Source organism: Scyliorhinus torazame, chromosome 2 (genome assembly GCF_047496885.1).
Source record: "Scyliorhinus torazame isolate Kashiwa2021f chromosome 2, sScyTor2.1, whole genome shotgun sequence".
Lineage (NCBI taxonomy): Eukaryota > Metazoa > Chordata > Chondrichthyes > Carcharhiniformes > Scyliorhinidae > Scyliorhinus > Scyliorhinus torazame.
The window spans coordinates 331,721,668-331,744,743 of NC_092708.1; the positions used below are offsets into that span (position 1 = coordinate 331,721,668).

General features: G+C 48.8%; 1 protein-coding gene across 6 annotated transcripts in view; it reads left to right on the forward strand.

Moving 5' to 3' along the window:
• The window catches only part of akt1 (v-akt murine thymoma viral oncogene homolog 1), a 236,340-nt gene that overhangs the window by 156,739 nt on the left and 56,525 nt on the right, over window positions 1-23,076 (forward strand). For 4 of the 6 annotated variants that reach the window (XM_072489841.1, XM_072489842.1, XM_072489844.1 and 1 more), the window contains one exon: window positions 5,228-5,356. In XM_072489841.1, the coding sequence (XP_072345942.1) occupies window positions 5,228-5,356 (129 nt within the window). Of the gene's footprint in view, window positions 1-5,227; window positions 5,357-19,448; window positions 19,557-23,076 lie in introns of those variants that run through there. The other 2 variants (XM_072489847.1, XM_072489845.1) reach the window with 2 other exon arrangements.

Below are 23,076 nucleotides of genomic sequence, written 5' to 3' on the forward strand. Positions count from 1 at the left end.
GGTGTTTTAATTTTTGATTTCCCCTCCTTTACTTTATAAGTGGCGGTGTGTTTCCCAACCCCTTCATTTTGGTGTGGTCCAATTTTTATTAATAATCCCACAGCAAACTCAAAGTAGGTTAAACTCCGAGGAGTTTATTCACACACTCGAGCACAATAGATGGGCTGCAACATAGTCTCCTTTTTCACTTGCAACAAAAGGGGTTTGGGGGGGGGGGGGAAGAGATGGAGAAAGAAAGATTCACAGGGCTAAGACTGCCAAATAAAGAATTAATGTTTTATATGAGTCCAGAATACAGAAGTAAAGTCCAATGGTGTATTTCTTCACAAGAGGTCGGCAGACTAAAGATTGGAGTTGGATAATTCGTTTTGCCAGTAGAGATGGTTTCCATGATGGGATAAGCACATAGAGATGATATTTGTCTTGTAGGCAATGGTAAATTTCAGCAATGTAGATGGGGGCCAGGCATTCACCTGACCCAGCCCTTGTACTGAGCTGCTGCTGCTAGATGGAAACGTATATTCCTTTGTCCGGATTCTTGAGATTGTTAATGTTTCAACCATTAAGAATTTGAAAGGAGGTTACGTGGTCCTTTGTCCTAGCAGGCTAGTAGTTTCTGTTGGCAAGGCCTGGCTTAGGAGATGCAGATTGCCTTTGTATAATTCCCTTTGAATTTGGTTTGGGCAGCTCACGGGTTCATTATCTCTTCAAAGATGACAAGGCATCAGCTTCTGTGTTACTGCCAGAAAGTTCCTTTGGTTTGACTGTTTTTTCAAACTGTCATTTTAAAAGTCTGTGTCCAGTTTTTAAAATGTTAGAAATTAGTGATATGGGTTGATAAATTATGTATAAATAAATAGATATATTTTTTATAAATATAGTGTGATGTCTTAACTTTGTTACGTACATATAAAATGTGTAAAGTTGTACTAGAATATTAAGGCACAGCTGAGAGGGGACATAAAAAACAAAATGGCTGACAAAGAATTGCTTATGGCAGCATTAATCGATGGGAACAGAAGTAAACTTTTACTAGAGGTGTGCTATACACTCCCAGGTCAGGATGAAAACCTTGATTTGGAGCTGTGGAGTGAGAGAACATTTGGGTGGTACTGCTAAGGGACCAACTATTGCAATTGGAGATTTCAATTTAACAGAAATTGACCATAATGTTCCCACTAGTAAGACCGAGAATAGGCTCCAGAAGTGGAGAGTATTCCATCACACTCCTGACTTGTGCCTTGTAGATGGTGGACAGGCTTTGGGGAGTCAGGAGGCGAGTTACTCACCGTAGGATTCCCAGCCTCTGACCTCCTCTTGTAGCTACAACATTTAATGGCTAATCCGGTTCAGTTTCTGGTTAATGGTAACCCCCAGGATGTTGATAGGGGGGTTCTCATGTCATGGAGCGATGGTTAAATCTGCTCCTTAGATGGGCATAAAAGATCCGATGGTACTATTTTGAGGAAGAGCAATATTTAACTGCTAAAGTAGAAGATTTTCAGTTCACTAACACATTTGTTATTTGTGCGACCTTGTTGTTCAAAAATTGTCTGCTGTATTACAACAGTGACTACAGTTCATAAAAGTACTTAATTGGCTGTCGAACACATTGGGTCATCCGGTAGTCGTGATAAATGCAAGTCTTATCTTTCTATACCTGCCTCCATCCTTATCAGCTGATATCTGATTATTTTTATTACATCAATGATCGGATTACGCTTCAAAAACTTCAAAACCTTGTTGAATGTTCACCCGATTCTTGTTTCCGGTCAGTTTGAAAGATCATACTGAGTTATTACACTCCTGAAATGTTGACTTGTCATTTCTCTGTGCAGATGATGCGTAACCTGTGCACTTCCTGCATTTTTTATCCTGGAATTTGTTCTTGATGCATCTTTGTAGGCTTAAACACTTGATGTATGATAATTAAATTAATAAATAGTGGTTATAAATTTGTCATCTGACACCGGATTATGTACTTAAAAAAACATAGTCCAATCTCTTGAGTAAAATCAACGTCTAAAAGTTATATTTATTTTTAGCCGCATTACAAAATTTCCCAGTGCTTAGCTACAGTATTAACTGCACATTTGAAAAATCGATACCTGAAAAACACAGAAAACAAATTGTGCAAACCTATTCGAGTGATATTTTTAGTTTCCAAGGATGCATCGATATGTATTTATTTTCCAGCGGTGAGTTTTTCTGTACCTAATTTATTTTCTGTCTGTGTTTTCAACCACTTTGCCCTGCCCATGGACAGTTGATTGAACCAACTGAAGGAAGGTAGCCTCGTAACCATTCCCAAACTGATGCCAGTGCCAGCTGTTGGGATTTGTGCGTGACTGTTGCCAGATCACTCCGTATCCACACAACCTTCCCTAGAGGAAATGCTTTGCCTTCCCCTGGTGCGTCCTCTAAATAATAAGGATATGGGGGTGCATAATCTGCGGTACTGGACGTTAAACACAGGTTCAAATTCCATAATGACAGTTGAGAATTTGAATTCTGCTTTTCTTTTAAAAAAAAAAAAAAAATGATTTACCGATTTTAAATTGCTGATATCAATAAAAATGACCACAAATCAGGTGGATGGTCATCAAAAACCCAGGGGCCACTAATGTCCATTTTTAAGATAGGAAACCTGCTGTCCTTGTCCAGTCTGACCTGTGTGCAACTCCAGTCTCTCATACCAACATTGTTGATGTCCCATTGCCCGCTGACATGGACCTGAGAAGATGGAGGGTCTTCTTAACAACTGAGTGGCTTGCTAGGCCATGAGGGATAGATAATGAATACCGGCCTTGTCGGTGACGCCCACTTCCTGAGAATGAGTAGGTTCAGTAGACAAATTGGTATCAACCAGTGTCTGTTGCTGATGCACATCCTTGACTTTTACAGTGGTGGAACATCTGGCTGTGATTGAAGGAATAATGTATTGACTGTGCTGCTTGTAAATTAAGGTGCCCTTGAGAATTACCTCTGCTCTTTCTTTCATGATAAATCTTTTTGTTACTGAATAGTTACTTAATAGTTACCGAACATCCAACAGCAGCAGTTTAAAAAGAAAAGAGACTGATTTTTGTGCTTGGGTCTGGGACATGTGGCAATTTCCCATTTGGACGCACCTAGTGTCAGCACTCTGCTGAGATTTAGCACAATCAGATGCTGGTAAAAGCTCTTTCTGCCCCACCAAATATATATTTGCCTTAATTTTGAAGGCCCATATTGCACAATGTTGTGGAATTGAAGCTTGCTGGGATTTAATTTGACACAGTCTAAACTTAATTTTTAAAATAATCAAATTGGTAGTCAGTATGAAGTGATGTGAGATGGCACCCATGGAGTGCATTGATATTCTAACATGCTGTGCCACAGAGTGGATAGAATGTGGCATTGCATCCATAAACTCCCACATGACCAGGTACCTGCTGGAGGCCATTCACTTCCTGAAAAGGAAGGAAAAACGATAGTCACCACAGGTCTGTACCTTTGTAATAAGATAAAAACAAATTACTGCAGATGCTGGAATCTGAAACAAGAACAGAAAATGCTGGACAATCTCAGCAAGTCTGACCGCATCCGTGGAGAGAGAAGGGAGCTCATGTACATAATGCAAATGAGTACTTTTATAATGCCCCACCAGAGCGTGACGATGGCAGGGACTTGGAATGTCACTTGCCTGCCCTTGTGATTTAGGAGAGAGGATAAATCTTTTTTTGAAATACGGAGGGACATGGATGGGTGGGGGAGGAGTTTAAATGTACCATCAGGATTTGCATTCTCTGCAGCAGTTGACCCGTTATGAAATCTAGTGACTGACCATTTTTATATGGTTGTATTGGATGTTATTTTTGTGGTTAGCACTGCTGCCTCACCGTGCCAGGGGCCCCCCGAGTTCAATTCAAGTCTTGGGTGTCTGTGTGGAGTCTGCACATCTTCCCCTTGTCTGTGTGAGTTTCCTCTGGGTGCTCCAGTTTCCTCCCACAGTTCAAGGATGTGCAGCTTAGGTGTGTAATGTACTGTGTATGTTCACGGATGGCGATAGCTTTGTCGTTAAATCAATTAGAGAACATACGGCTTTGTTAAAAAAACAAAACTATTTACTAAACACTATAAAAGGTTTCTACGATGTGAATGACAAGTACAGTTGGAATCAAAGGCTGAATACAAATAATTATGATTAACTAGTATTAATTACTATTGACTAAGGAGCTACTTGATATGCGACTGGACTCTAAGCCTGCTATCCATGTTCTGCTGCACGCATCGTGTTCCAGTGACGTTCTCCTGTTGTCACGCCACCTAGTGGTCAGATGCTAGAATCTCAGTCTATGCATACGGCACCAATCTTTACTTACAGTCTGGTTATTAAATTATATACAAATGATATTCTACATATCATTACAAGGTGGATTGGGCATGCCAAATTGCTCCTTGGTGTCCAAAGGTTAGGTGGGGTTATGGGGATAGGGTGGGGGAGTGGGCCTAGGAAGGGTGCTCTTTCGGAGGGTCGATGGTTCAGTGGGCTGAATGGTCTCCTTCTGCACTGTAGGGTTTCTATGAATCTATGTTGGTGAAAAATCTGGTGCCATAACTAATGGTACAAATTCTACAGTGGCATTGGCCCTTATTAGTTCACCATTTAAAATAAACCTGACTTATTTGGTAGGATGTTTCTCTGCACCTATTCATGATGGGTATGAAAGATTTATTTTCCAAAACCTACTGCTTTGCATAATGCTAAAATTAAGCAGTTGATACGGAATTATTTTTAAATTAACTGTATAGAAATTAATTGTACTTCATTTAAAGATGGATTGATGTACAGGCCACTATTCCAGACTGGACCCTCGAAGAATAATATTTTATTTAATAGTTATAATATGGCCACATCCAAGATCCTTTGGTCGGAATTTCCAGTCCCTTTGTGAAGAGTGATCCAGCTGTGCATCCAGACAACCAATGCTATTTGAATCACAGGGCTTCTCTGACCCTACTATGTATAGTGGGTTTGCCAGAGAAGATTGTGGAAGGCCCTTCCCAATACCTCTTAAGCTGTGGAATTCAGGACATTGTACATAGAATTTTTAAATATCTCCCAAGTTCTGTACAAGTCGATCATTGGAGATTCAAAGATTGCATGTTTTGCGCATGTTCTTTGTGCTAAGATCTGTTTGCTGTTCATTATGATTTTGACATTTCTATTTTTCTGTATTTACAGGAGAATACATAAAAACATGGAGGCCCAGGTATTTTTTGTTGAAGACTGATGGTACGTTTATTGGTTATAAAGAGAGGCCACAAGATGTAGACCAACTAGAGACACCTTTGAATAACTTCTCTGTAGCACGTATGTATGACCTACTGTTTAATTCTGGGATTTTAGATATGAGGCGGCATTTAAAAATGGAAAATGTAAAAAAAAATTTTTAAGCTGCAATATTCGTACAAAAACACATTACTTGGAAGTGAAGTATGGGCTGGAGCAGGGGGAAATGTTTAGATACATGCAGGTTCGAGATTTTGCCAGTAAGGAGATACAGAGCATCCCGGAGGAGCCTGCCTCCACATTGCTGGAGGAGGTGCTGACAACGGGGGGGACTGGAGAAGGGGGTAGTGTCAGCGGTCTACAGAGCTATTTTGGAAGGGGAGAAGGCACCACTGGAAGGGATCAAAGCAAAGTGGGAGGAAGAGTTGGGAGAGGAACTGGAGGACGGGTTCTAGTGTGAGGTGCTCCGGAGAGTGAATGTCTCCACCTCGTGCGCGAGGTTGGGGCTGATACAGCTGAAGGTGGTATACAGAGCACACCTCACGAGGGCGAGGATGAGCCGATTCTTTGAAGAACTGGAAGATGTGTGTGAACGTTGCGGGGAGGGGCCCGCTAATCACGTTCATATGTTTTGGTCCGGTCCAAAGCTAGAGGATTACTGGAAGGAGGTTTTAAGGGTAATCTCTAAAGTGGTGCACGTGAAACTGGACCCGGGCCCCCGGGAGGCCATATTCGGGGTGTCGGACCAGCCAGGGTTGGAAACTGGTGCGGAGGCAGATATCATAGCCTTCGCCTCGTTGATCGCCCGAAGGTGGATCCTGATGGGTTGGAGGGCAGCCTCTCCACCCTGTGCCCTGGCATGGTGGGGGGATCTGTTGGAATTCTTGACTCTTGAGAAGGTTAAGTTTGAACTGAGGGGAAGGACAGAAGGGTTCTACAATTCGTGGGCATTATTCTTTATGCACTTTCAAGAACTGGATAACATCGAACATTAATTGAGGGGGGTGGGGGGCGATGGGTGTTAATGGTGGCCATGGGTGATTCCTGATTCCTTTTTGTCAGTTTATGTGAACATGTGGGCAAATGGTTTGGGTTTGGTGGGAGGATGGGATCGTTGTTATTGATATGGGGATTGACATATTTATTACTGATTATTGTTTATTGTTGGTGGGTGGAAATTTGGGAGAAAATGCAAAAAAGGAGGAGAATAAAGAAATATTTATTTTAAAAAACACATTACTAAATGAAGCTACCCACCGGTCAATTTAGAGTCATAGAGGTCTGCATCACAGGAAATGCCTTTCGGTCCATTGCGTCTGCACCGGTCCAAAACAACCACCTAAGTATCCTCATCCCATTTTCCAGCACTTGGCCCATAACTTTGTACGCCCTGACATTGCAAGTGTCCATCTAAATACTTCTTAAATTTGTTTGTATTAGTTTGTAACCTTGAAAGGCATGTTTTACCTCATGATCTAAATTTTGTTTATAAGGGTATTCCATTTACCAGTTGCAACACTCTGAAAGTATGCTTGACTGTGTTGCAGGGCCTGATCTTGTATAGTACAGGGGCTATCGGTACTTCTGATGGCGTACAATATTATGAGGCTTATAAGATTGTTATGTTTTGGGACTTTGACGTTAATTTAAGTTAAATTGAAGGTAAATGTGACCTGTTCTGAAGCCAGCCTGTCAACAGGCGGGCTGCCACGGCTATTAAAAATAAAGGATTGGATTGTTTTGCTGGAAAGAAGGTACAAGGTATTCACAATTGAAGAGAGTGGCAGCAGCATCTAAGTTTACTGCTGATCTCAAGTCCCAGGATGGTGTGGAGAATGTTGGTTGTAAACACTTACGCTTTAAACCTTCAGGTTACTTTCAAGGTTAAAGAAAATTAGGGTCTAGAGTGTAGCTAATCAACATTTCGACCTGGATACAGGGCCCATGACATTCATGTTGCCATCGAGATGGGCTTTGAGATGGAAAGGTTTCGAAGACCTCTCGGAGAGGTCATCTGCCAGAATCCGGGAGAGAGGGAGCAGCTGGAGGCCAAAAGCCTCTATGGTTCCCCATGCAGTTGGGAGCTTGCACTCTAATTGAAAAGACTAATTTTGTGAAGGTTTGAAATGACGTTGGAAGATTTGCTTAGCTTTTGCTGGAGAGAGAATTGCCAGGAAAAAAAAACCCAACCCTGTGAAAGACAGTTCTGGATTTGAACGTTACCAGGATGGGAAAAAAATGGAAGTAAACCCTTGCGCGCTCAGCACCACTTTAGGCTGAGTCTGGGAAAATCAAATGACTGCATTAGGGGCCGTGTATACCTGTGATGTGGGCTCTTTGGTTATCATAAAAAAAATAGAAAGATTCCCAGGCGCATGAGCATGTTAGTGTTTGCATGGGACGCCTCGTGGAAGAGTTTGAAAATCATTGCCTTGAATGGTGTAACTGGTTACTGTTTGCAACCTTGTGTGTTTCGTTCTGATCGGTACAGAGCTGGTGAAAATACTAGAAAAATTTGGTTGCACTTAACTGCCAGGGTACAGCAAAATAATCATGCGTTGGATGCTGTTTTGAGTTTGAACATTGGTGTTCATGCAGTATTGTGGTGGTTTTTGTTCGCCAAAAGGCTCAAAGTTCATCTATGATCTAATAATGTGTCTGTAATGATAGAACTGTGTAATTAAGCAGCATTTTGTTCCATATGACAAAGGCTTCCTGTGTGACACTTTTGATTTGTAGTGGCTATTAGTAGAGAGAATTCTTGTTTATCTTGTTTGCATCTATAGAGTGCCACATCAGCAAACTGCAAATCTGCATGCAAGGAAAGAGATTGATTTTTGTGGTTTAAATAAGATATCAATCTTACTTTCTTTCCTTCTGTCAACTGTGCTTATAGTTCATAAGTAAACGGAAAGGCATATTTCACCTTATTTTAATGAATGCTCATTTTAATGTCATTCTTCATTTGTTTTGCTTGGATCTTTTTCAATTTTGTAGAATTTGCTTTTACAGTCCTTATTTGTTTTCCAGACCTCCCCCCGGCAATAGACCCTATTTCCAATCCTCATTCGGCCAGATGCCACGCGCTGTTTAAAATCAGGTTTCCCCCTCTTTCCTTTCGGGGAAATGTCCACCTCCCATTGACCTCAGTGTGGCCAAGGTGCACTGTGACATGTCTCAAATGTGAGCATTCAGAGTCCTACATGTTGGACAGGAAAAACAAATTGCACCACTGCCCCATACTCATGCCCCTCACTACACTTGTAGAATACAATTTCTCAAGGTGCTTTACAGAAGCATGATGGAGTAACATTTGACATTGAGTCACAAGGAAGTATTCAACTAGATGGCCAAAAGTTAGAGGTAGGGTTCGAAGAGCATCTTAAAACAGGGAAGGCTTGAAGTGAAGTGACGGGAGGTTGAGGGGGATTTCCAGAATTTGGGGCCTCTGAAGACACAGCCGTCAATGGTGAAGTGGTTAAAATCGCAATGCTCAAAGCAGAGCTTCCATGGAGTGGTGATCACATTATTGCAGAGAGGTTGTGTGAGGGGGATAGTTAGGGGATCAGGGGGGGGGGGGAATAGTGGGAGGATTGGGTGGAGTGGAGTATCTGGGTGTTTCAGGTGCGGTGGTCAGTCGTGGGGTGTGGGGCTGGAGGGTAAATGTTGCTCGGGGTTCTGTCATGCTTTGACACTCGAGATGATTTACTTAGAGTTTTGCTGGTTCTATACCTGTGAAGAAAAACTCTAAAGTGAAACCATGCCAAAGTCAGGGTAAGCAGAGGACAAAGTGCCCAAGTCTGTGTGGTTCTGGCCAATTACTGGAGACCGGAACATCTGAGCTGAGAATTTGCAGAGCACAAAAATCTGAGGGGGTGTGAAGGGCTGAAGTAGATTACAGAGATGGAGAGAGCTGAGGCCATGGATTGATTTTAAACCCAGGATTACATTTTTAAAATCGAGGCATTGCTTGCCTGAGATCTAGTGCAGATCGGGAAGCACAGGGGAGATAGGCGAGTTGGAAGTTGGGCAGCAGAGTTTTGAATGACCTCCGGTTTGGGGAGGGAAAATGTGGGAGACAGGTCAGAAATGCGTTGGAGTAATTAAGTTTAGAGGTCGCAAAGGTATGGATGAGGGCTTCAGAAGCCGCTGAGCTGAGGCGAGGTTCGAGTCGGGTGATGTTGTCGAGGTGCAAATATGCAATTTTAGTGATGGTGTGGATGCGAGGTGAGGAACCCATCTCGGGGTCATATGTGTCCTGGAGATCGTGAATAGTCTGGTTCAGCTTCAGGACAGCTGTCAGAGAGGAAGAAATGAACAGCAGGAAAATGGAGTTTATGATAAAGACCGAAGACCAAAGTTCAAAGTTAATTGGAAGAAATTTCTGCGTCTCCAATACTGCATGTTAGATGAGCAGTTTGGAGCCAGAGAAAAGGTCAAGACTGGTGGAGGAAATGGAGCTGTGTACCATTTTAAAAACTGACGACTGATTTTGGATGAGGTTGCCAGTGGACAGACTAGATGAGAAAAAGAAGGCAATGGAATAGATACTTGGGAGACACCAGAGGTAATGGTGTGGGGGTAGAAGAGAAACCATTGGAAGTGATAGGACAGATATGAATGAAATCCAGCAAGTTCATGATTTAATGTACGACAGCCAGTGATGGTGAGGTTTTGGAGTAAAATGTTCTAGCTAAACCATGTCAAAGACTGCAGACTGGACAAGGAGGAATAGTTTACCGTTGTTGCAGTCGCATGGGATCTCATTGTCAATGGTGTTGGCAAGTGCTCTGATGGGAGCAGAAACTTGATTGGGACTACTCAAACAGGATGTTTTGAGGAAGCTGGATGTGGATTTGAGAGGTGACAACAGACTCATGGGCGTTGGAGAGGAAAGGGAGATTCAAGATTGATCTTTGCAGTTTGCAAGGAGAGAAGGGACCAAGAGGTAATGATCGCCAATTTGAAGACTGGGAGAGAGAACTGTTAATGTGAGCTACCTCACAGAGCAGGAAGGGAAGTTCAGTGGTCAGCAGTTGGAAATCTGATCGCGAGAGTAAGATCCCGTGGACAAGTTGAGCTTAGAGTGTCTGAAGGGAGATAGTAGATAAACTAAAAGAAGTGAATTCAAGGTAAGGGCAATTCTAGAAGAAGTTAGTTCTAATGGGCTAGCGAGGCAGCTGATATCACAATCTTAAGGCAAAAAAGATTATTGCACTTCCTGTTGAATGTGAGGGTGGAGGCAGCAGTGGAGGGTGATTTCAGCAGACCTTGCTGGTGTTGCGATCTTTGCCTTGCTCAATAATCTTTGAATCATGGGACATTTGTCATCAGCCAAATTAAGAGCAAGTTTATGTTATTGATTAGAATATAATTGCAGAACATGTTTGCATAAGTCCAGTATCATGTCACTGAATAAGTTACGTGATGAGGACCCAGAGTGTTCCTTCACATCAGAAATCTAGCCTTTTTAATGGTGGAATCTGGTTTCATTGTATGGTACGAGTTACTTTCTTGCTTGCAGCTGTCTATTGCAAACTGAACAGTTGATACTCGTATGGTGGTTGTCTGAAATACGGCACATCAGTTTAAGTGATTTGAGGCCTGTCTCTGCGCCTCATTGAATTAACAGTCATCCGTAAATGGTGAACCAAAGCTGGAATAACCCAGTCACGTTGTGCAGTTGCTGCTGTATTTTAGTAATTGTCAGTTTTGGTCTGATTATGCTCCCGTGAAGCGCTCTGAGATGGTTTACATCAGGGTTTTCCAAACTTTTCGAGCCTCAGACCACCTAGTGATCTTCCCAAATGCATCAGGGGACCATGCGCGTTCTCATCCATGCCGCGCTCCTTTTTATTTTGCTGCACAATAGGCGCAAACACACAAATAAAATGTAAACAAGTCTTTTCTTGCTATATCTGCATATATTGGGAATTCGGAAGGGCACGCAGTCACAAATACATTCGGCAACTACATGGCTCCCTCGCATTAAGTCCTGGCCAAGCCACCCCCCCCCCCCCCCCCCGCCCCCATGTCCCCGTAACATTGCACCTGGAAGTAGTATTCACTTCAGGACTGGGTAATCTGGTAATAATAAAAACAGTTCAGTATCATCTTTTGTCATTTTTAAAGGGAGGAGTGATGCTGGAACCTGATTCTCACATTGAACACATACACACCACTGCACACATCTCTCTCTCCTAGTCTCTCTCTTTCCTCGTCTCTCTCTGTCTCTCTCCTTGTCCTCTCTCCCTCTCCTCGTCTCTCTATCCCCTCGTCTCTCTCTCTCTTTCTCTCGTCTCTCTCTCCTCAGCTCTCTCTCTCTTTCCTCGGCTCGCTCTCTCTCTTTCCTCGGCTCTCTCATTCCTCGGCTCTCTCGCTCTCTCTTTCCTCGGCTGTCGCTCTCTCTTTCCTCGGCTCTCTCTTTCCTTGGCTTTCTCTTTCCTCGGCTCTCTCTTTCCTCGGCTCTCTCTTTCCTCGGCGCTCTCTTTTTCCTCGGCGCTCTCTTTTTCCTCGGCGCTCTCTTTTTCCTCGGCGCTCTCTTTTTCCTCGGCGCTCTCTTTTTCCTCGGCGCTCTCTCTCTCCTCGGCGCTCTCTCTCTCCTTGGCGCTCTCTCTCTCTCTCTCTCTCTCTCTCTCTTTCCTCGGCTCTCTCTCTCTCTTTCCTCGGCTCTCTCTCTCTCTCTCTTTCCTCGACTCTCTCTCTCTCTCTCTCTCTCTCTCTCTCTCTCTCTTTCCTCGGCTCTCTCTCTCTCTCTCTCTCTCTTTCCTCGGCTCTCTCTCTCTCTCTCTTTCCTCGGCTCTCTCTCGCTCTCTCTTTCCTCGGCTCGCTCTCGCTCTCTCTTTCCTCGGCTCTCGCTCTCTCGCTCTCTTTTCTCGGCTCTCGCTCTCTCTCTCTTGGCTCTCGCTCTCTCTATCTTTCCTCGGCTCTCTCTCTCTCTTTCCTCGGCTCTCTCTTTCCTCGGCTCTCGCTCTCTCTTTCCTCTGCTCTCGCTCTCTCTCTCTCGGCTCTCGCTCTCTCTTTCCTCGGCTCTCGCTCTCTCTTTCCTCGGCTCTCGCTCTCTCTTTCCTCGGCTCTCGCTCTCTCTTTCCTCGGCTCTCGCTCTCTCTTTCCTCGGCTCTCGCTCTCTCTCTCCTCGGCTCTCGCTCTCTCTTTCCTCGGCTCTCGCTCTCTCTCTCCTCGGCTCTCGCTCTCTCTCTCCTCGGCTCTCGCTCTCTCTCCTCGGCTCTCGCTCTCTCTTTCCTCGGCTCTCGCTCTCTCTTTCCTCGGCTCTCGCTCTCTCTTTCCTCGGCTCTCGCTCTCTCTTTCCTCGGCTCTCGCTCTCTCTCTCCTCGGCTCTCGCTCTCTCTCTCCTCGGCTCTCGCTCTCTCTCTCCTCGGCTCTCGCTCTCTCTCCTCGGCTCTCTCTCTCTCCTCGGCTCTCTCTCTCTCCTCGGCTCTCTCTGTCTCTCTCTCTCTGTTTCTCTCTCTCCTCCTCTTTCCTCGTCTCACTCTTTACATCAGGGTTTTCCAAACTTTTCGAGCCTCAGACCACCTAGTGATCTTCCCAAATGCATCAGGGGACCTTGCGCGTTCTCATCCATGCCGCGCTCCTTTTTATTTTGCTGCACAATAGGCGCAAACACACAAATAAAATGTAAACAAGTCTTTTCTTGCTATATCTGCATATATTGGGAATTCGGAAGGGCACGCAGTCACAAATACATTCAGCAGCTACATGGCTCCCTCGCATTAAGTCCTGGCCAAGCCACCCCCCCCCATGTCCCCGTAACATTGCACCTGGAAGTAGTATTCACTTCAGGACTGGGTAATCTGGTAATAATAAAAACAGTTCAGTATCATCTTTTGTCATTTTTAAAGGGAGGAGTGATGCTGGAACCTGATTCTCACATTGAACACATACACACCACTGCACACATCTCTCTCTCCTCGTCTCTCTCTTTCCTCGTCTCTCTCTGTCTCTCTCCTTGTCCTCTCTCCCTCTCCTCGTCTCTCTATCCCCTCGTCTCTCTCTCTCTTTCTCTCGTCTCTCTCTCCTCGGCTCTCTCTCTCTTTCCTCGGCTCGCTCTCTCTCTTTCCTCGGCTCTCTCATTCCTCGGCTCTCTTGCTCTCTCTTTCCTCGGCTCTCGCTCTCTCTTTCCTCGGCTCTCTCTTTCCTTGGCTTTCTCTTTCCTCGGCTCTCTCTTTCCTCGGCGCTCTCTCTCTCCTCGGCGTTCTCTCTCCTCGGCGTTCTCTCTCCTCGGCGTTCTCTCTCCTTGGCGCTCTCTCCCCTCGGCGCTCTCTCTCCTCGGCGCTCTCCTCGGCGCTCTCTCTCCTCGGCGCTCTCTCTCCTCGGCGCTCTCTTTCCTCGGCGCTCTCTCTCTCCTCGGCGCTCTCTCTCTCCTCGGCGCTCTCTCTCCTCGGCGTTCTCTCTCCTCGGCGCTCTCTCCCCTCGGCGCTCTCTCTCCTCGGCGCTCTCCTCGGCGCTCTCTCTCCTCGGCGCTCTCTCTCCTCGGCGCTCTCTCTCCTCGGCGCTCTCTCTCCTCGGCGCTCTCTCTCCTCGGCGCTCTCTCTCCTCGGCGCTCTCTCTCCTTGGCGCTCTCTCTCCTCGGCGCTCTCTCTCCTCGGCGCTCTCCTCGGCGCTCTCTCTCCTCGGCGCTCTCTCTCCTCGGCGCTCTCTCTCCTCGGCGCTCTCTCTCCTCGGCGCTCTCTCTCCTCGGCGCTCTCTCTCCTCGGCGCTCTCTCTCCTCGGCGCTCTCTCTCCTCGGCGCTCTCTCTCCTCGGCGCTCTCTCTCCTCGGCGCTCTCTCTCCTCGGCGCTCTCTCTCCTCGGCGCTCTCTCTCCTCGGCGCTCTCTCTCCTCGGCTCTCTCTCTCCTCGGCTCTCTCTCTCCTCGGCGCTCTCTCTCCTCGGCTCTCTCTCTCCTCGGCTCTCTCTCTCCTCGGCTCTCTCTCTCTCTCTTTGTCCGCTCTCTCTCTCCTCGGCTCTTTCTCTCCTCGGCTCTCTCTCTCTCTCTCCTCGGCTCTCTCTCTCTCTCTCTCTCTCCTCGGCTCTCTCTCTCTCTCCTCGGCTCTCTCTCTCTCTCCTCGGCTCTCTCTCTCTTTCCTCGGCTCGCTCTCTCTCTTTCCTCGGCTCTCTCATTCCTCGGCTCTCTCGCTCTCTCTTTCCTCGGCTCTCGCTCTCTCTTTCCTCGGCGCTCTCTTTCCTCGGCGCTCTCTCTCTCCTCGGCGCTCTCTCTCCTCGGCGCTCTCTCTCCTCGGCGCTCTCTCTCCTCGGCGCTCTCTCTCCTCGGCGCTCTCTCTCCTCGGCGCTCTCTCTCCTCGGCGCTCTCTCTCCTCGGCGCTCTCTCTCCTCGGCGCTCTCTCTCCTCGGCGCTCTCTCTCCTCGGCGCTCTCTCTCCTCGGCGCTCTCTCTCCTCGGCGCTCTCTCTCCTCGGCGCTCTCTCTCCTCGGCGCTCTCTCTCCTCGGCGCTCTCTCTCCTCGGCGCTCTCTCTCCTCGGCGCTCTCTCTCCTCGGCGCTCTCTCTCCTCGGCGCTCTCTCTCCTCGGCGCTCTCTCTCCTCGGCGCTCTCTCTCCTCGGCGCTCTCTCTCCTCGGCGCTCTCTCTCCTCGGCGCTCTCTCTCCTCGGCGCTCTCTCTCCTCGGCGCTCTCTCTCCTCGGCGCTCTCTCTCCTCGGCGCTCTCTCTCCTCGGCGCTCTCTCTCCTCGGCGCTCTCTCTCCTCGGCGCTCTCTCTCCTCGGCGCTCTCTCTCCTCGGCGCTCTCTCTCCTCGGCGCTCTCTCTCCTCGGCTCTCTCTCTCCTCGGCGCTCTCTCCCCTCGGCGCTCTCTCCCCTCGGCGCTCTCTCTCCTCGGCGCTCTCTCTCCTCGGCGCTCTCTCTCCTCGGCGCTCTCTCTCCTCGGCTCTCTCTCTCCTCGGCGCTCTCTCTCCTCGGCGCTCTCTCTCTCCTCGGCGCTCTCTCTCTCCTCGGTGCTCTCTCTCTCTCTCTCTCTCTCTTTCCTCGGCTCTCTCTCTCTCTCTCTCTCCTCGGCTCTCTCTCTCTCTCTCTCTCTTTCCTCGGCTCTCTCTCTCTCTCTCTCTCCTCGGCGCTCTCTCTCCTCGGCGCTCTCTCTCCTCGGCGCTCTCTCTCCTCGGCGCTCTCTCTCCTCGGCGCTCTCTCTCCTCGGCGCTCTCTCTCCTCGGCTCTCTCTCTCCTCGGCGCTCTCTCTCCTCGGCGCTCTCTCTCTCCTCGGCGCTCTCTCTCTCCTCGGTGCTCTCTCTCTCTCTCTCTCTCTCTTTCCTCGGCTCTCTCTCTCTCTCTCTCTCCTCGGCTCTCTCTCTCTCTCTCTCTCTTTCCTCGGCTCTCTCTCTCTCTCTCTCTCCTCGGCTCTCTCTCTCCTCGGCTCTCTCTCTCTCTCTTTGTCCGCTCTCTCTCTCCTCGGCTCTTTCTCTCCTCGGCCCTCTCTCTCTCTCCTCGGCTCTCTCTCTCTCTCTCTCTCTCTCTCCTCGGCTCTCTCTCTCTCCCCTCGGCTCTTTCTCTCCTCGGCGCTCTCTCTCTCCCCTCGGCTCTTTCTCTCCTCGGCTCTCTCTCTCCTCGGCGCTCTCTCTCTCCCCTCGGCTCTTTCTCTCCTCGGCTCTCTCTCTCCTCGGCTCTCTCTCTCTCCCCTCGGCTCTCTCTCTCCTCGGCTCTCTCTCTCTCCCCTCGGCTCTTTCTCTCCTCGGCTCTTTCTCTCCTCGGCTCTCTCTCTCCTCGGCTCTCTCTCTCTCCCCTCGGCTCTCTCTCTCCTCGGCTCTCTCTCTCCTCGGCTCTCTCTCTCCTCGGCGCTCTCTCTCCTCGGCTCTCTCTCTCCTCGGCTCTCTCTCTCTCTCCTCGGCGCTCTCTCCCCTCGGCTCTCTCTCTCTCCCCTCGGCGCTCTCTCTCCTCGGCGCTCTCTCTCCTCGGCTCTCTCTCTCCTCGGCGCTCTCTCTCCTCGGCGCTCTCTCTCCTCGGCGCTCTCTCCCCTCGGCTCTCTCTCTCCCCTCGGCGCTCTCTCTCCTCGGCGCTCTCTCCCCTCGGCTCTCTCTCTCTCCCCTCGGCGCTCTCTCCCCTCGGCTCTCTCTCTCTCTCTCCTCGGCTCTCTCTCCCCTCGGCTCTCTCTCTCCTCGGCGCTCTCTCCCCTCGGCGCTCTCTCCCCTCGGCTCTCTCTCTCCTCGGCTCTCTCTCTCCTCGGCGCTCTCTCTCCTCGGCGCTCTCTCTCCTCGGCGCTCTCTCTCCTCGGCGCTCTCTCCCCTCGGCTCTCTCTCCCCTCGGCGCTCTCTCTCCTCGGCTCTCTCTCTCTCCCCTCGGCGCTCTCTCTCCTCGGCGCTCTCTCTCCTCGGCGCTCTCTCTCTCCCCTCGGCGCTCTCTCCCCTCGGCGCTCTCTCCCCTCGGCGCTCTCTCTCCTCGGCTCTCTCTCTCTCCCCTCGGCGCTCTCTCTCCTCGGCGCTCTCTCTCCTCGGCGCTCTCTCTCTCCCCTCGGCGCTCTCTCCCCTCGGCGCTCTCTCCCCTCGGCGCTCTCTCTCCTCGGCGCTCTCTCCCCTCGGCTCTCTCTCTCCTCGGCGCTCTCTCTCCTCGGCGCTCTCTCTCCTCAGCGCTCTCTCTCCTCGGCTCTCTCTCTCCTCGGCTCTCTCTCTCTCTCTCTCCTCGGCGCTCTCTCTCCTCGGCTCTCTCTCTCCTCGGCTCTCTCTCTCCTCGGCTCTCTCTCTCCTCGGCTCTCTCTCTCTCTCTCTCTCTCTCTCTTTGTCCGCTCTCTCTCTCCTCGGCTCTCTCTCTCCTCGGCTCTCTCTCTCCTCGGCTCTCTCTCTCTCTCCTCGGCTCTCTCTCTTTCCTCGGCTCTCTCTCTCCTCGGCTCTCTCTCTCCTCGGCGCTCTCTCTCCTCGGCGCTCTCTCTCTCCTCGGCTCTCTCTCTCCTCGGCGCTCTCTCTCTCTCTCTCTCTCTCTCTCTTTGTCCGCTCTCTCTCTCCTCGGCTCTTTCTCTCCTCGGCTCTCTCTCTCTCTCCTCGGCTCTCTCTCTCTCTCCTCGGCTCTTTCTCTCCTCGGCTCTCTCTCTCTCTCCTCGGCTCTCTCTCTCTCTCTTTGTCCGCTCTCTCTCTCCTCGGCTCTCTCTCTCTCCTCGGCTCTCTCTCTCCTCGGCGCTCTCTCTCTCCTCGGCTCTCTCTCTCCTCGGCTCTCTCTCTCCTCGGCTCTCTCTCTCCTCGGCTCTCTCTCTCTCTCTCTCTCTCTCTCTTTGTCCGCTCTCTCTCTCCTCGGCTCTCTCTCTCCTCGGCTCTTTCTCTCCTCGGCTCTCTCTCTCTCTCTCCTCGGCTCTTTCTCTCCTCGGCTCTCTCTCTCTCTCCTCGGCTCTCTCTCTCCTCGGCTCTCTCTCTCTCTCTCTCTCTCTCTCTGTCCGCTCTCTCTCTCCTCGGCTCTCTCTCTCCTCGGCTCTTTCTCTCCTCGGCTCTCTCTCTTTCTCCTCGGCTCTCTCTCTCCTCGGCTCTCTCTCTCTCCTCGGCGCTCTCTCTCTCTCTCTCCTCGGCTCTCTCTCTCTCTCCTCGGCTCTCTCTCTCCTCGACTCTCTCCCTCTCTCCTCGACTCTCTCTCTCTCTCTCCTCGGCTCTCTCTCTCTTTCCTCGGCTCTCTCTCTCTTTCCTCGGCTCTCTCTCTCTTTCCTCGGCTCTCTCTCTCTTTCCTCGGCTCTCTCTCTCTTTCCTCGGCTCTCTCTCTCTTTCCTCGGCTCTCTCTCTCTTTCCTCGGCTCTCTCTCTCTTTACTCGGCTCTCTCTCTCTTTCCTCGGCTCTCTCTCTATTTCCTCGGCTCTCTCTCTCTTTCCTCGGCTCTCTCTCTCTTTCCTCGGCTCTCTCTCTCTCTCTCTCTCTCTTTCCTCGGCTCTCTCTCTCTCTCTCTCTTTCCTCGGCTCTCTCTTTCCTCGGCTCTCTCTCTCTCTCTCTCTCTCTCTCTCTCTCTCTCTCTTTCCTTGGCTCTCTCTCTCTCTCTCTCTTTTCTCGGCTCTCTCTCGCTCTCTCTTTCCTCGGCTCGCTCTCTCTTTCCTCGGCTCTCGCTCTCTCGCTCTCTTTTCTCGGCTCTCGCTCTCTCTATCTTTCCTCGGCTCTCTCTCTCTCTTTCCTCGGCTCTCTCTTTCCTCGGCTCTCTCTTTCCTCGGCTCTGTCTCTCTCTTTCCTCGGCTCTCGCTCTCTCTTTCCTCTGCTCTCGCTCTCGCTCTCGCTCTCTCTCTCGCTCTCTCTCTCTCTCTCTCTCTCTCTCTCTCTCTCTCTCTCTCTCTCTCTCTCTCTCTCGGCTCTCGGCTCTCGCTCTCTCTTTCCTCGGCTCTCGCTCTCTCTTTCCTCGGCTCTCGCTCTCTCTTTCCTCTGCTCTCTCTCTCTCTTTCCTCGGCTCTCGCTCTCTCTTTCCTCGGCTCTCGCTCTCTCTCTCCTCGGCTCTCGCTCTCTCTCTCCTCGGCTCTCTCTCTCCTCGGCTCTCTCTGTCTCTCTCTCTCTGTTTCTCTCTCTACTCCTCTTTCCTCGGCTCACTCTTTCCTCGCCTCACTCTTTCCTCGGCTCACTCTTTCCTCGGCTCACTCTTTCCTCGGCTCACTCTTGCCTCGGCTCACTCTTGCCTCGGCTCACTCTTGCCTCGGCTCACTCTTGCCTCGGCTCACTCTTGCCTCGGCTCACTCTTGCCTCGGCTCACTCTTGCCTCGGCTCACTCTTGCCTCGGCTCACTCTTGCCTCGGCTCACTCTTGCCTCGGCTCACTCTCTCTCTCCTCGTCTCTCTCGTCTGTCTCTCTCTGTTTCTCTCTCTCTCTCCTCATCTCTCTCTCTCCTCATCTCTCTCATCGCTATCTCTCTCTCTCCTTTGCCCCGAGGCCTGCATTGACCCCCCCCCCCCCCCAGTGCCCGCTCTGAGTCCCTCTCTTCTGATGCTCCTCTATCCAGGCTCGTCCAATAGCCAACAACTGATTGGACAATAGCTCTGTAGCATATTTCAGTTTTCAAAAACGCACCCACCTTGTCACCGACAGTCTGGGTTCCGAGGACTCCAGTTTGAGAACCCCTGATTCACACTGTTAACGCTCCTATAGAAATGCAATTTGTTGTTTTCCAAACGTTCATTATCTGCTTTAGCCAAGCATCGGTTGTCTCCTTTCGAATCGGAATACATTAAAATTGCCCCCGATCATGTTAACAAAGCCGAATTTATGCCAGTATGTGGGTTAACTATTAATGCTGCTCAGACAAGTATTCATCCTGTGAGCAGAGACCAATGACACAAGCAACTTGGATAATCTGCCAGTGCTTCTTGTCACTGGAGTTGCCAGAGGCAATTCTATAGGTAACTGTTTTAAGAAACTTCTTCCGATTTGATTATGTGTCTTAACGTGTGACGTCAGTGGGAGTGTGGTCTTGTGCAGGTTTTCAGTTTAGCCATGAAGAGCTTGTGTGTAGCTTTTGTTTAGCTGCTGTTGAAGCCAAATTGTATTATTACCTCAATGTTTTCTGAAGTAAAGAAGATTTAACTTTTACAGCGCATTTGGCTACCTTGTAGTCAAGTTACTACATCTTTCTGGCGGCGAGGATTAAAAAGGACAAAAGAAAGCACTTTGAGGTGCAACGTGATAGAACATAGAACTGTACAGCACAGTACAGGCCCTTCAGCCCATGATGTTGTGCCGAACTAGTCTGAAACTAAGATCAAATCAACCTACTCCCAATCATTCTAGTGCACTCCATATGTCTATCCAATAACCTCTTGAAAGTTTCTAAAGTGTCCGACTCCACTACCATAGCTGGGAGTGCATTCCACGGCCCAACCACTCTCTGAGTAAAGAACCTACCTCTGACATCCCTCCTCTATCTTTCACCATGAACCTTATAGTTATGCCCCCTTGTAACAGCTACATCCACCCGAGGAAAAAGTCGCTGAACGTCCACTCTCTCCCTCTCATCATCTTATACACCTCAATTAAGTCACCTCTCATCCTCCTTCACTCCAATGAGAAAAGCCCACGCTCCCTCAACCTTTCCTCATAAGACCTACCCTCCAAACCAGGCAGCATCCTGATAAATCTCCTTTGCGCACTTTCCAAAGCTTCCACATCCTTCCTGTAATGAGGTGACCAGAACTGCACACAATACTCCAAATGTGGTCTAACCAAGGTCTTGTACAGCTGCAGCATAACCTCACGGCTCTTAAACTCAATCCCCCTGTTAATAAATGCTAACACACTATAGGCTTTCTTCACGGCTCTATCCACTTAGGTGGCAACTTTCAGAGATCGATGGACATGAACTCCGAGATCTCTCTGCTCCTCCACATTCTTCAGAACCCTGCCGTTAACCCTGTAATCCACATTCAAATTTGTCCTACCAAAATGCATCCCCTCACACTTATCAGGGTTAAACTCCAACTGCCACTTTTCAGCCCAGCTCTGCATCCTATCAATGTCTCTTTGCAGCCTACAACAGCCCTGCACCTCATCCACTACTCCACCAATCTTGGTGTCATCAGCAAATTTATTAACCCATCCTTCAACTCCATCATCCAAGTCATTGATAAAAATCACAAATAGCAGAGGACCCAGCACTGATCCCTGTGGTACACCACTGGTGACTGGGCTCCAGGATGAAAATTTACCATCTACCACCATCCTCTGTCTTCTATGTGATAGCCAGTTACTGATCCAATTGGCCAAATTCCCCTCTATGCCATGCATCCTTACTTTCTGCATGAGCTGACCATGGGGCACCTTATCAAACGCCTTACTAAAATCCATGTATATGACACCAACTGTTCTACCTTCATCTATGTACTTAGTTACCTCCTCAGAATACAATCAAACTTGTGAGGCAAGACTTACCCCTCACAAATCCGTGCTGACTATCCTGGATTAAGCTGTATCTTTTCAAATGATCATAAATCCTATCCCTCAGGATCCTTTCCAATAATTTCCCTATGACCGAAGTGAGACTAACCGGCCTATAATTCCCAGGGTTATACCTATTCCCTTGCTTGAACAAGGGGACAACATTTGCCTCTCTCCAGTCTTCTGGCACTATTCCTGTAGACAGTGAGGACATAAAGATCAAATCCAAAGGCTCTGCAATCTCATCCCTCGCCTCCCAAAGAATCCTAGGATATATACCATTAAGCCCAAGGGACTTATCTATCCTCAGGCTTCTCAAAATTTCTAACGCATCTTCCTTCCGAATATCTACCTCCTCCAGCCTACCAGCCTGTATCGCACTAACCTCCTCAACAACATAGCCCCTCTTCTTTGCGAACACTGAAGAAAAGTATTCATTTAGGGCCTCTCCTATATCTTCAGACTCCAAGGACACGTTGCCACTACTAGCCTTGACCTGCCCTAACTTCACCTTGGTCATTCTTTTATTCCTCACAAGTGTAAAAAGCCTTGGGGTTTTCCATGATACTACCAATCAAGGACTTCTCATGCCCCCTCTTAGCTCTCCTAAGCCCTTTCTTGAGCTCCTTCCTAGCTATCTTATATCCCTCAAGTGCCCTAACTTTCTCATCCTTACATTAGCCTCCTTCTTCCTCTTGACATGACATTCAAACTCTTTTGTAAACCATGGTTCCCTCACTCGACCATTTCCTCCCTGCCTGACAGCGACATGCATATCAAGGACACGCAGTATTTGCTCCTTGAACAAGCTCCACATCTCAATTGTGCCTATCCCTGACAGTTCCTGTTTCCATCTTATGCTCCTCAATTCTTGCCTAATCGCATCGTAATTACCCTTCCCCCAGTTATAAACCTTGCCCTGACGTATGTTCCTATCCCTCTCTATTGCTATAGTGAAAGTCACCGAATTGTGGTCACCTTCTCCAAAGTGCTCTCCCACAACCAAATTTAACACTTGGCCCGGTTCATTACCCAGTACCAAATCCAATGGGCCCCGCCTCTTGTCGGTCTATCCACATATTGTGTGAGGAAACCTTCCTGCGCACACTGGATAAAAACAGCTCCATCCAAACTATTCAAATTATAGTGGTTCCAATTAATATTTGGGAAGTTAAAGTCACCCATGACAACTGCTCTGTGACTACCGCACCGATCCAAAATCTGCATTGCAATCTTTTCCTCCTCATCTCTGTTACTGTTTGGGAGTCTATAGAAAACTCCTATCAAAGTGACCGCTCATTTCCTATTTCTAACTTCAGCCCACACTACCTCAGTAGACAGATCCTCCTGAAACTGCCTTTCTCCAGCCATTATACTATCCTTGATTAACAATGCTACTCCTCCACCTCTTTTACCACCTGCCCTAATCTTACTGAAACATCTAAACCCCGGAACCTCCAACAACCATTCCTGCCCCTGTTCTATCCACGTCTCCGGGCAGGGAATTTCAGATTCAAAGAAGCCACAGTCTGCTACGCATCACCTGGAAAGCACAGAGCAGGAAGAGCAGCTACCACATGTTCAATTTAAGTGAGGTGCACGCAGAGCCTATTTATTCTACAGTGGAGATCAATGGACAGCAACTTAATAGAGAGGTGGACAAGGAGACTCTGCATCTGCCATCAGTGAGGAGATCTTCAGGAGGATTTGGGGCTATAAGCAGGTGCTTCTCTTACTCAGGCAGGGATCAACCTTCTATCTTACACTGGTGAGTCTGTACCATTACTTGGAGCGTTTCAGGTGGACATTGTGCATAACAGTCAAGAAGCAAGAGCACGGCTCGTGGTAGTAAAAGGGCACTGACCTAGTCTACTCTGGCGTGGCTGGTTCAGGAAAATTCTGTTGGACTGGAGTGAGAAAAAACACACAAAAGTGACAGAAAAAGTCATTCAGCAATATCCTGTGGTTTTCAGAGACAAACTGTACATT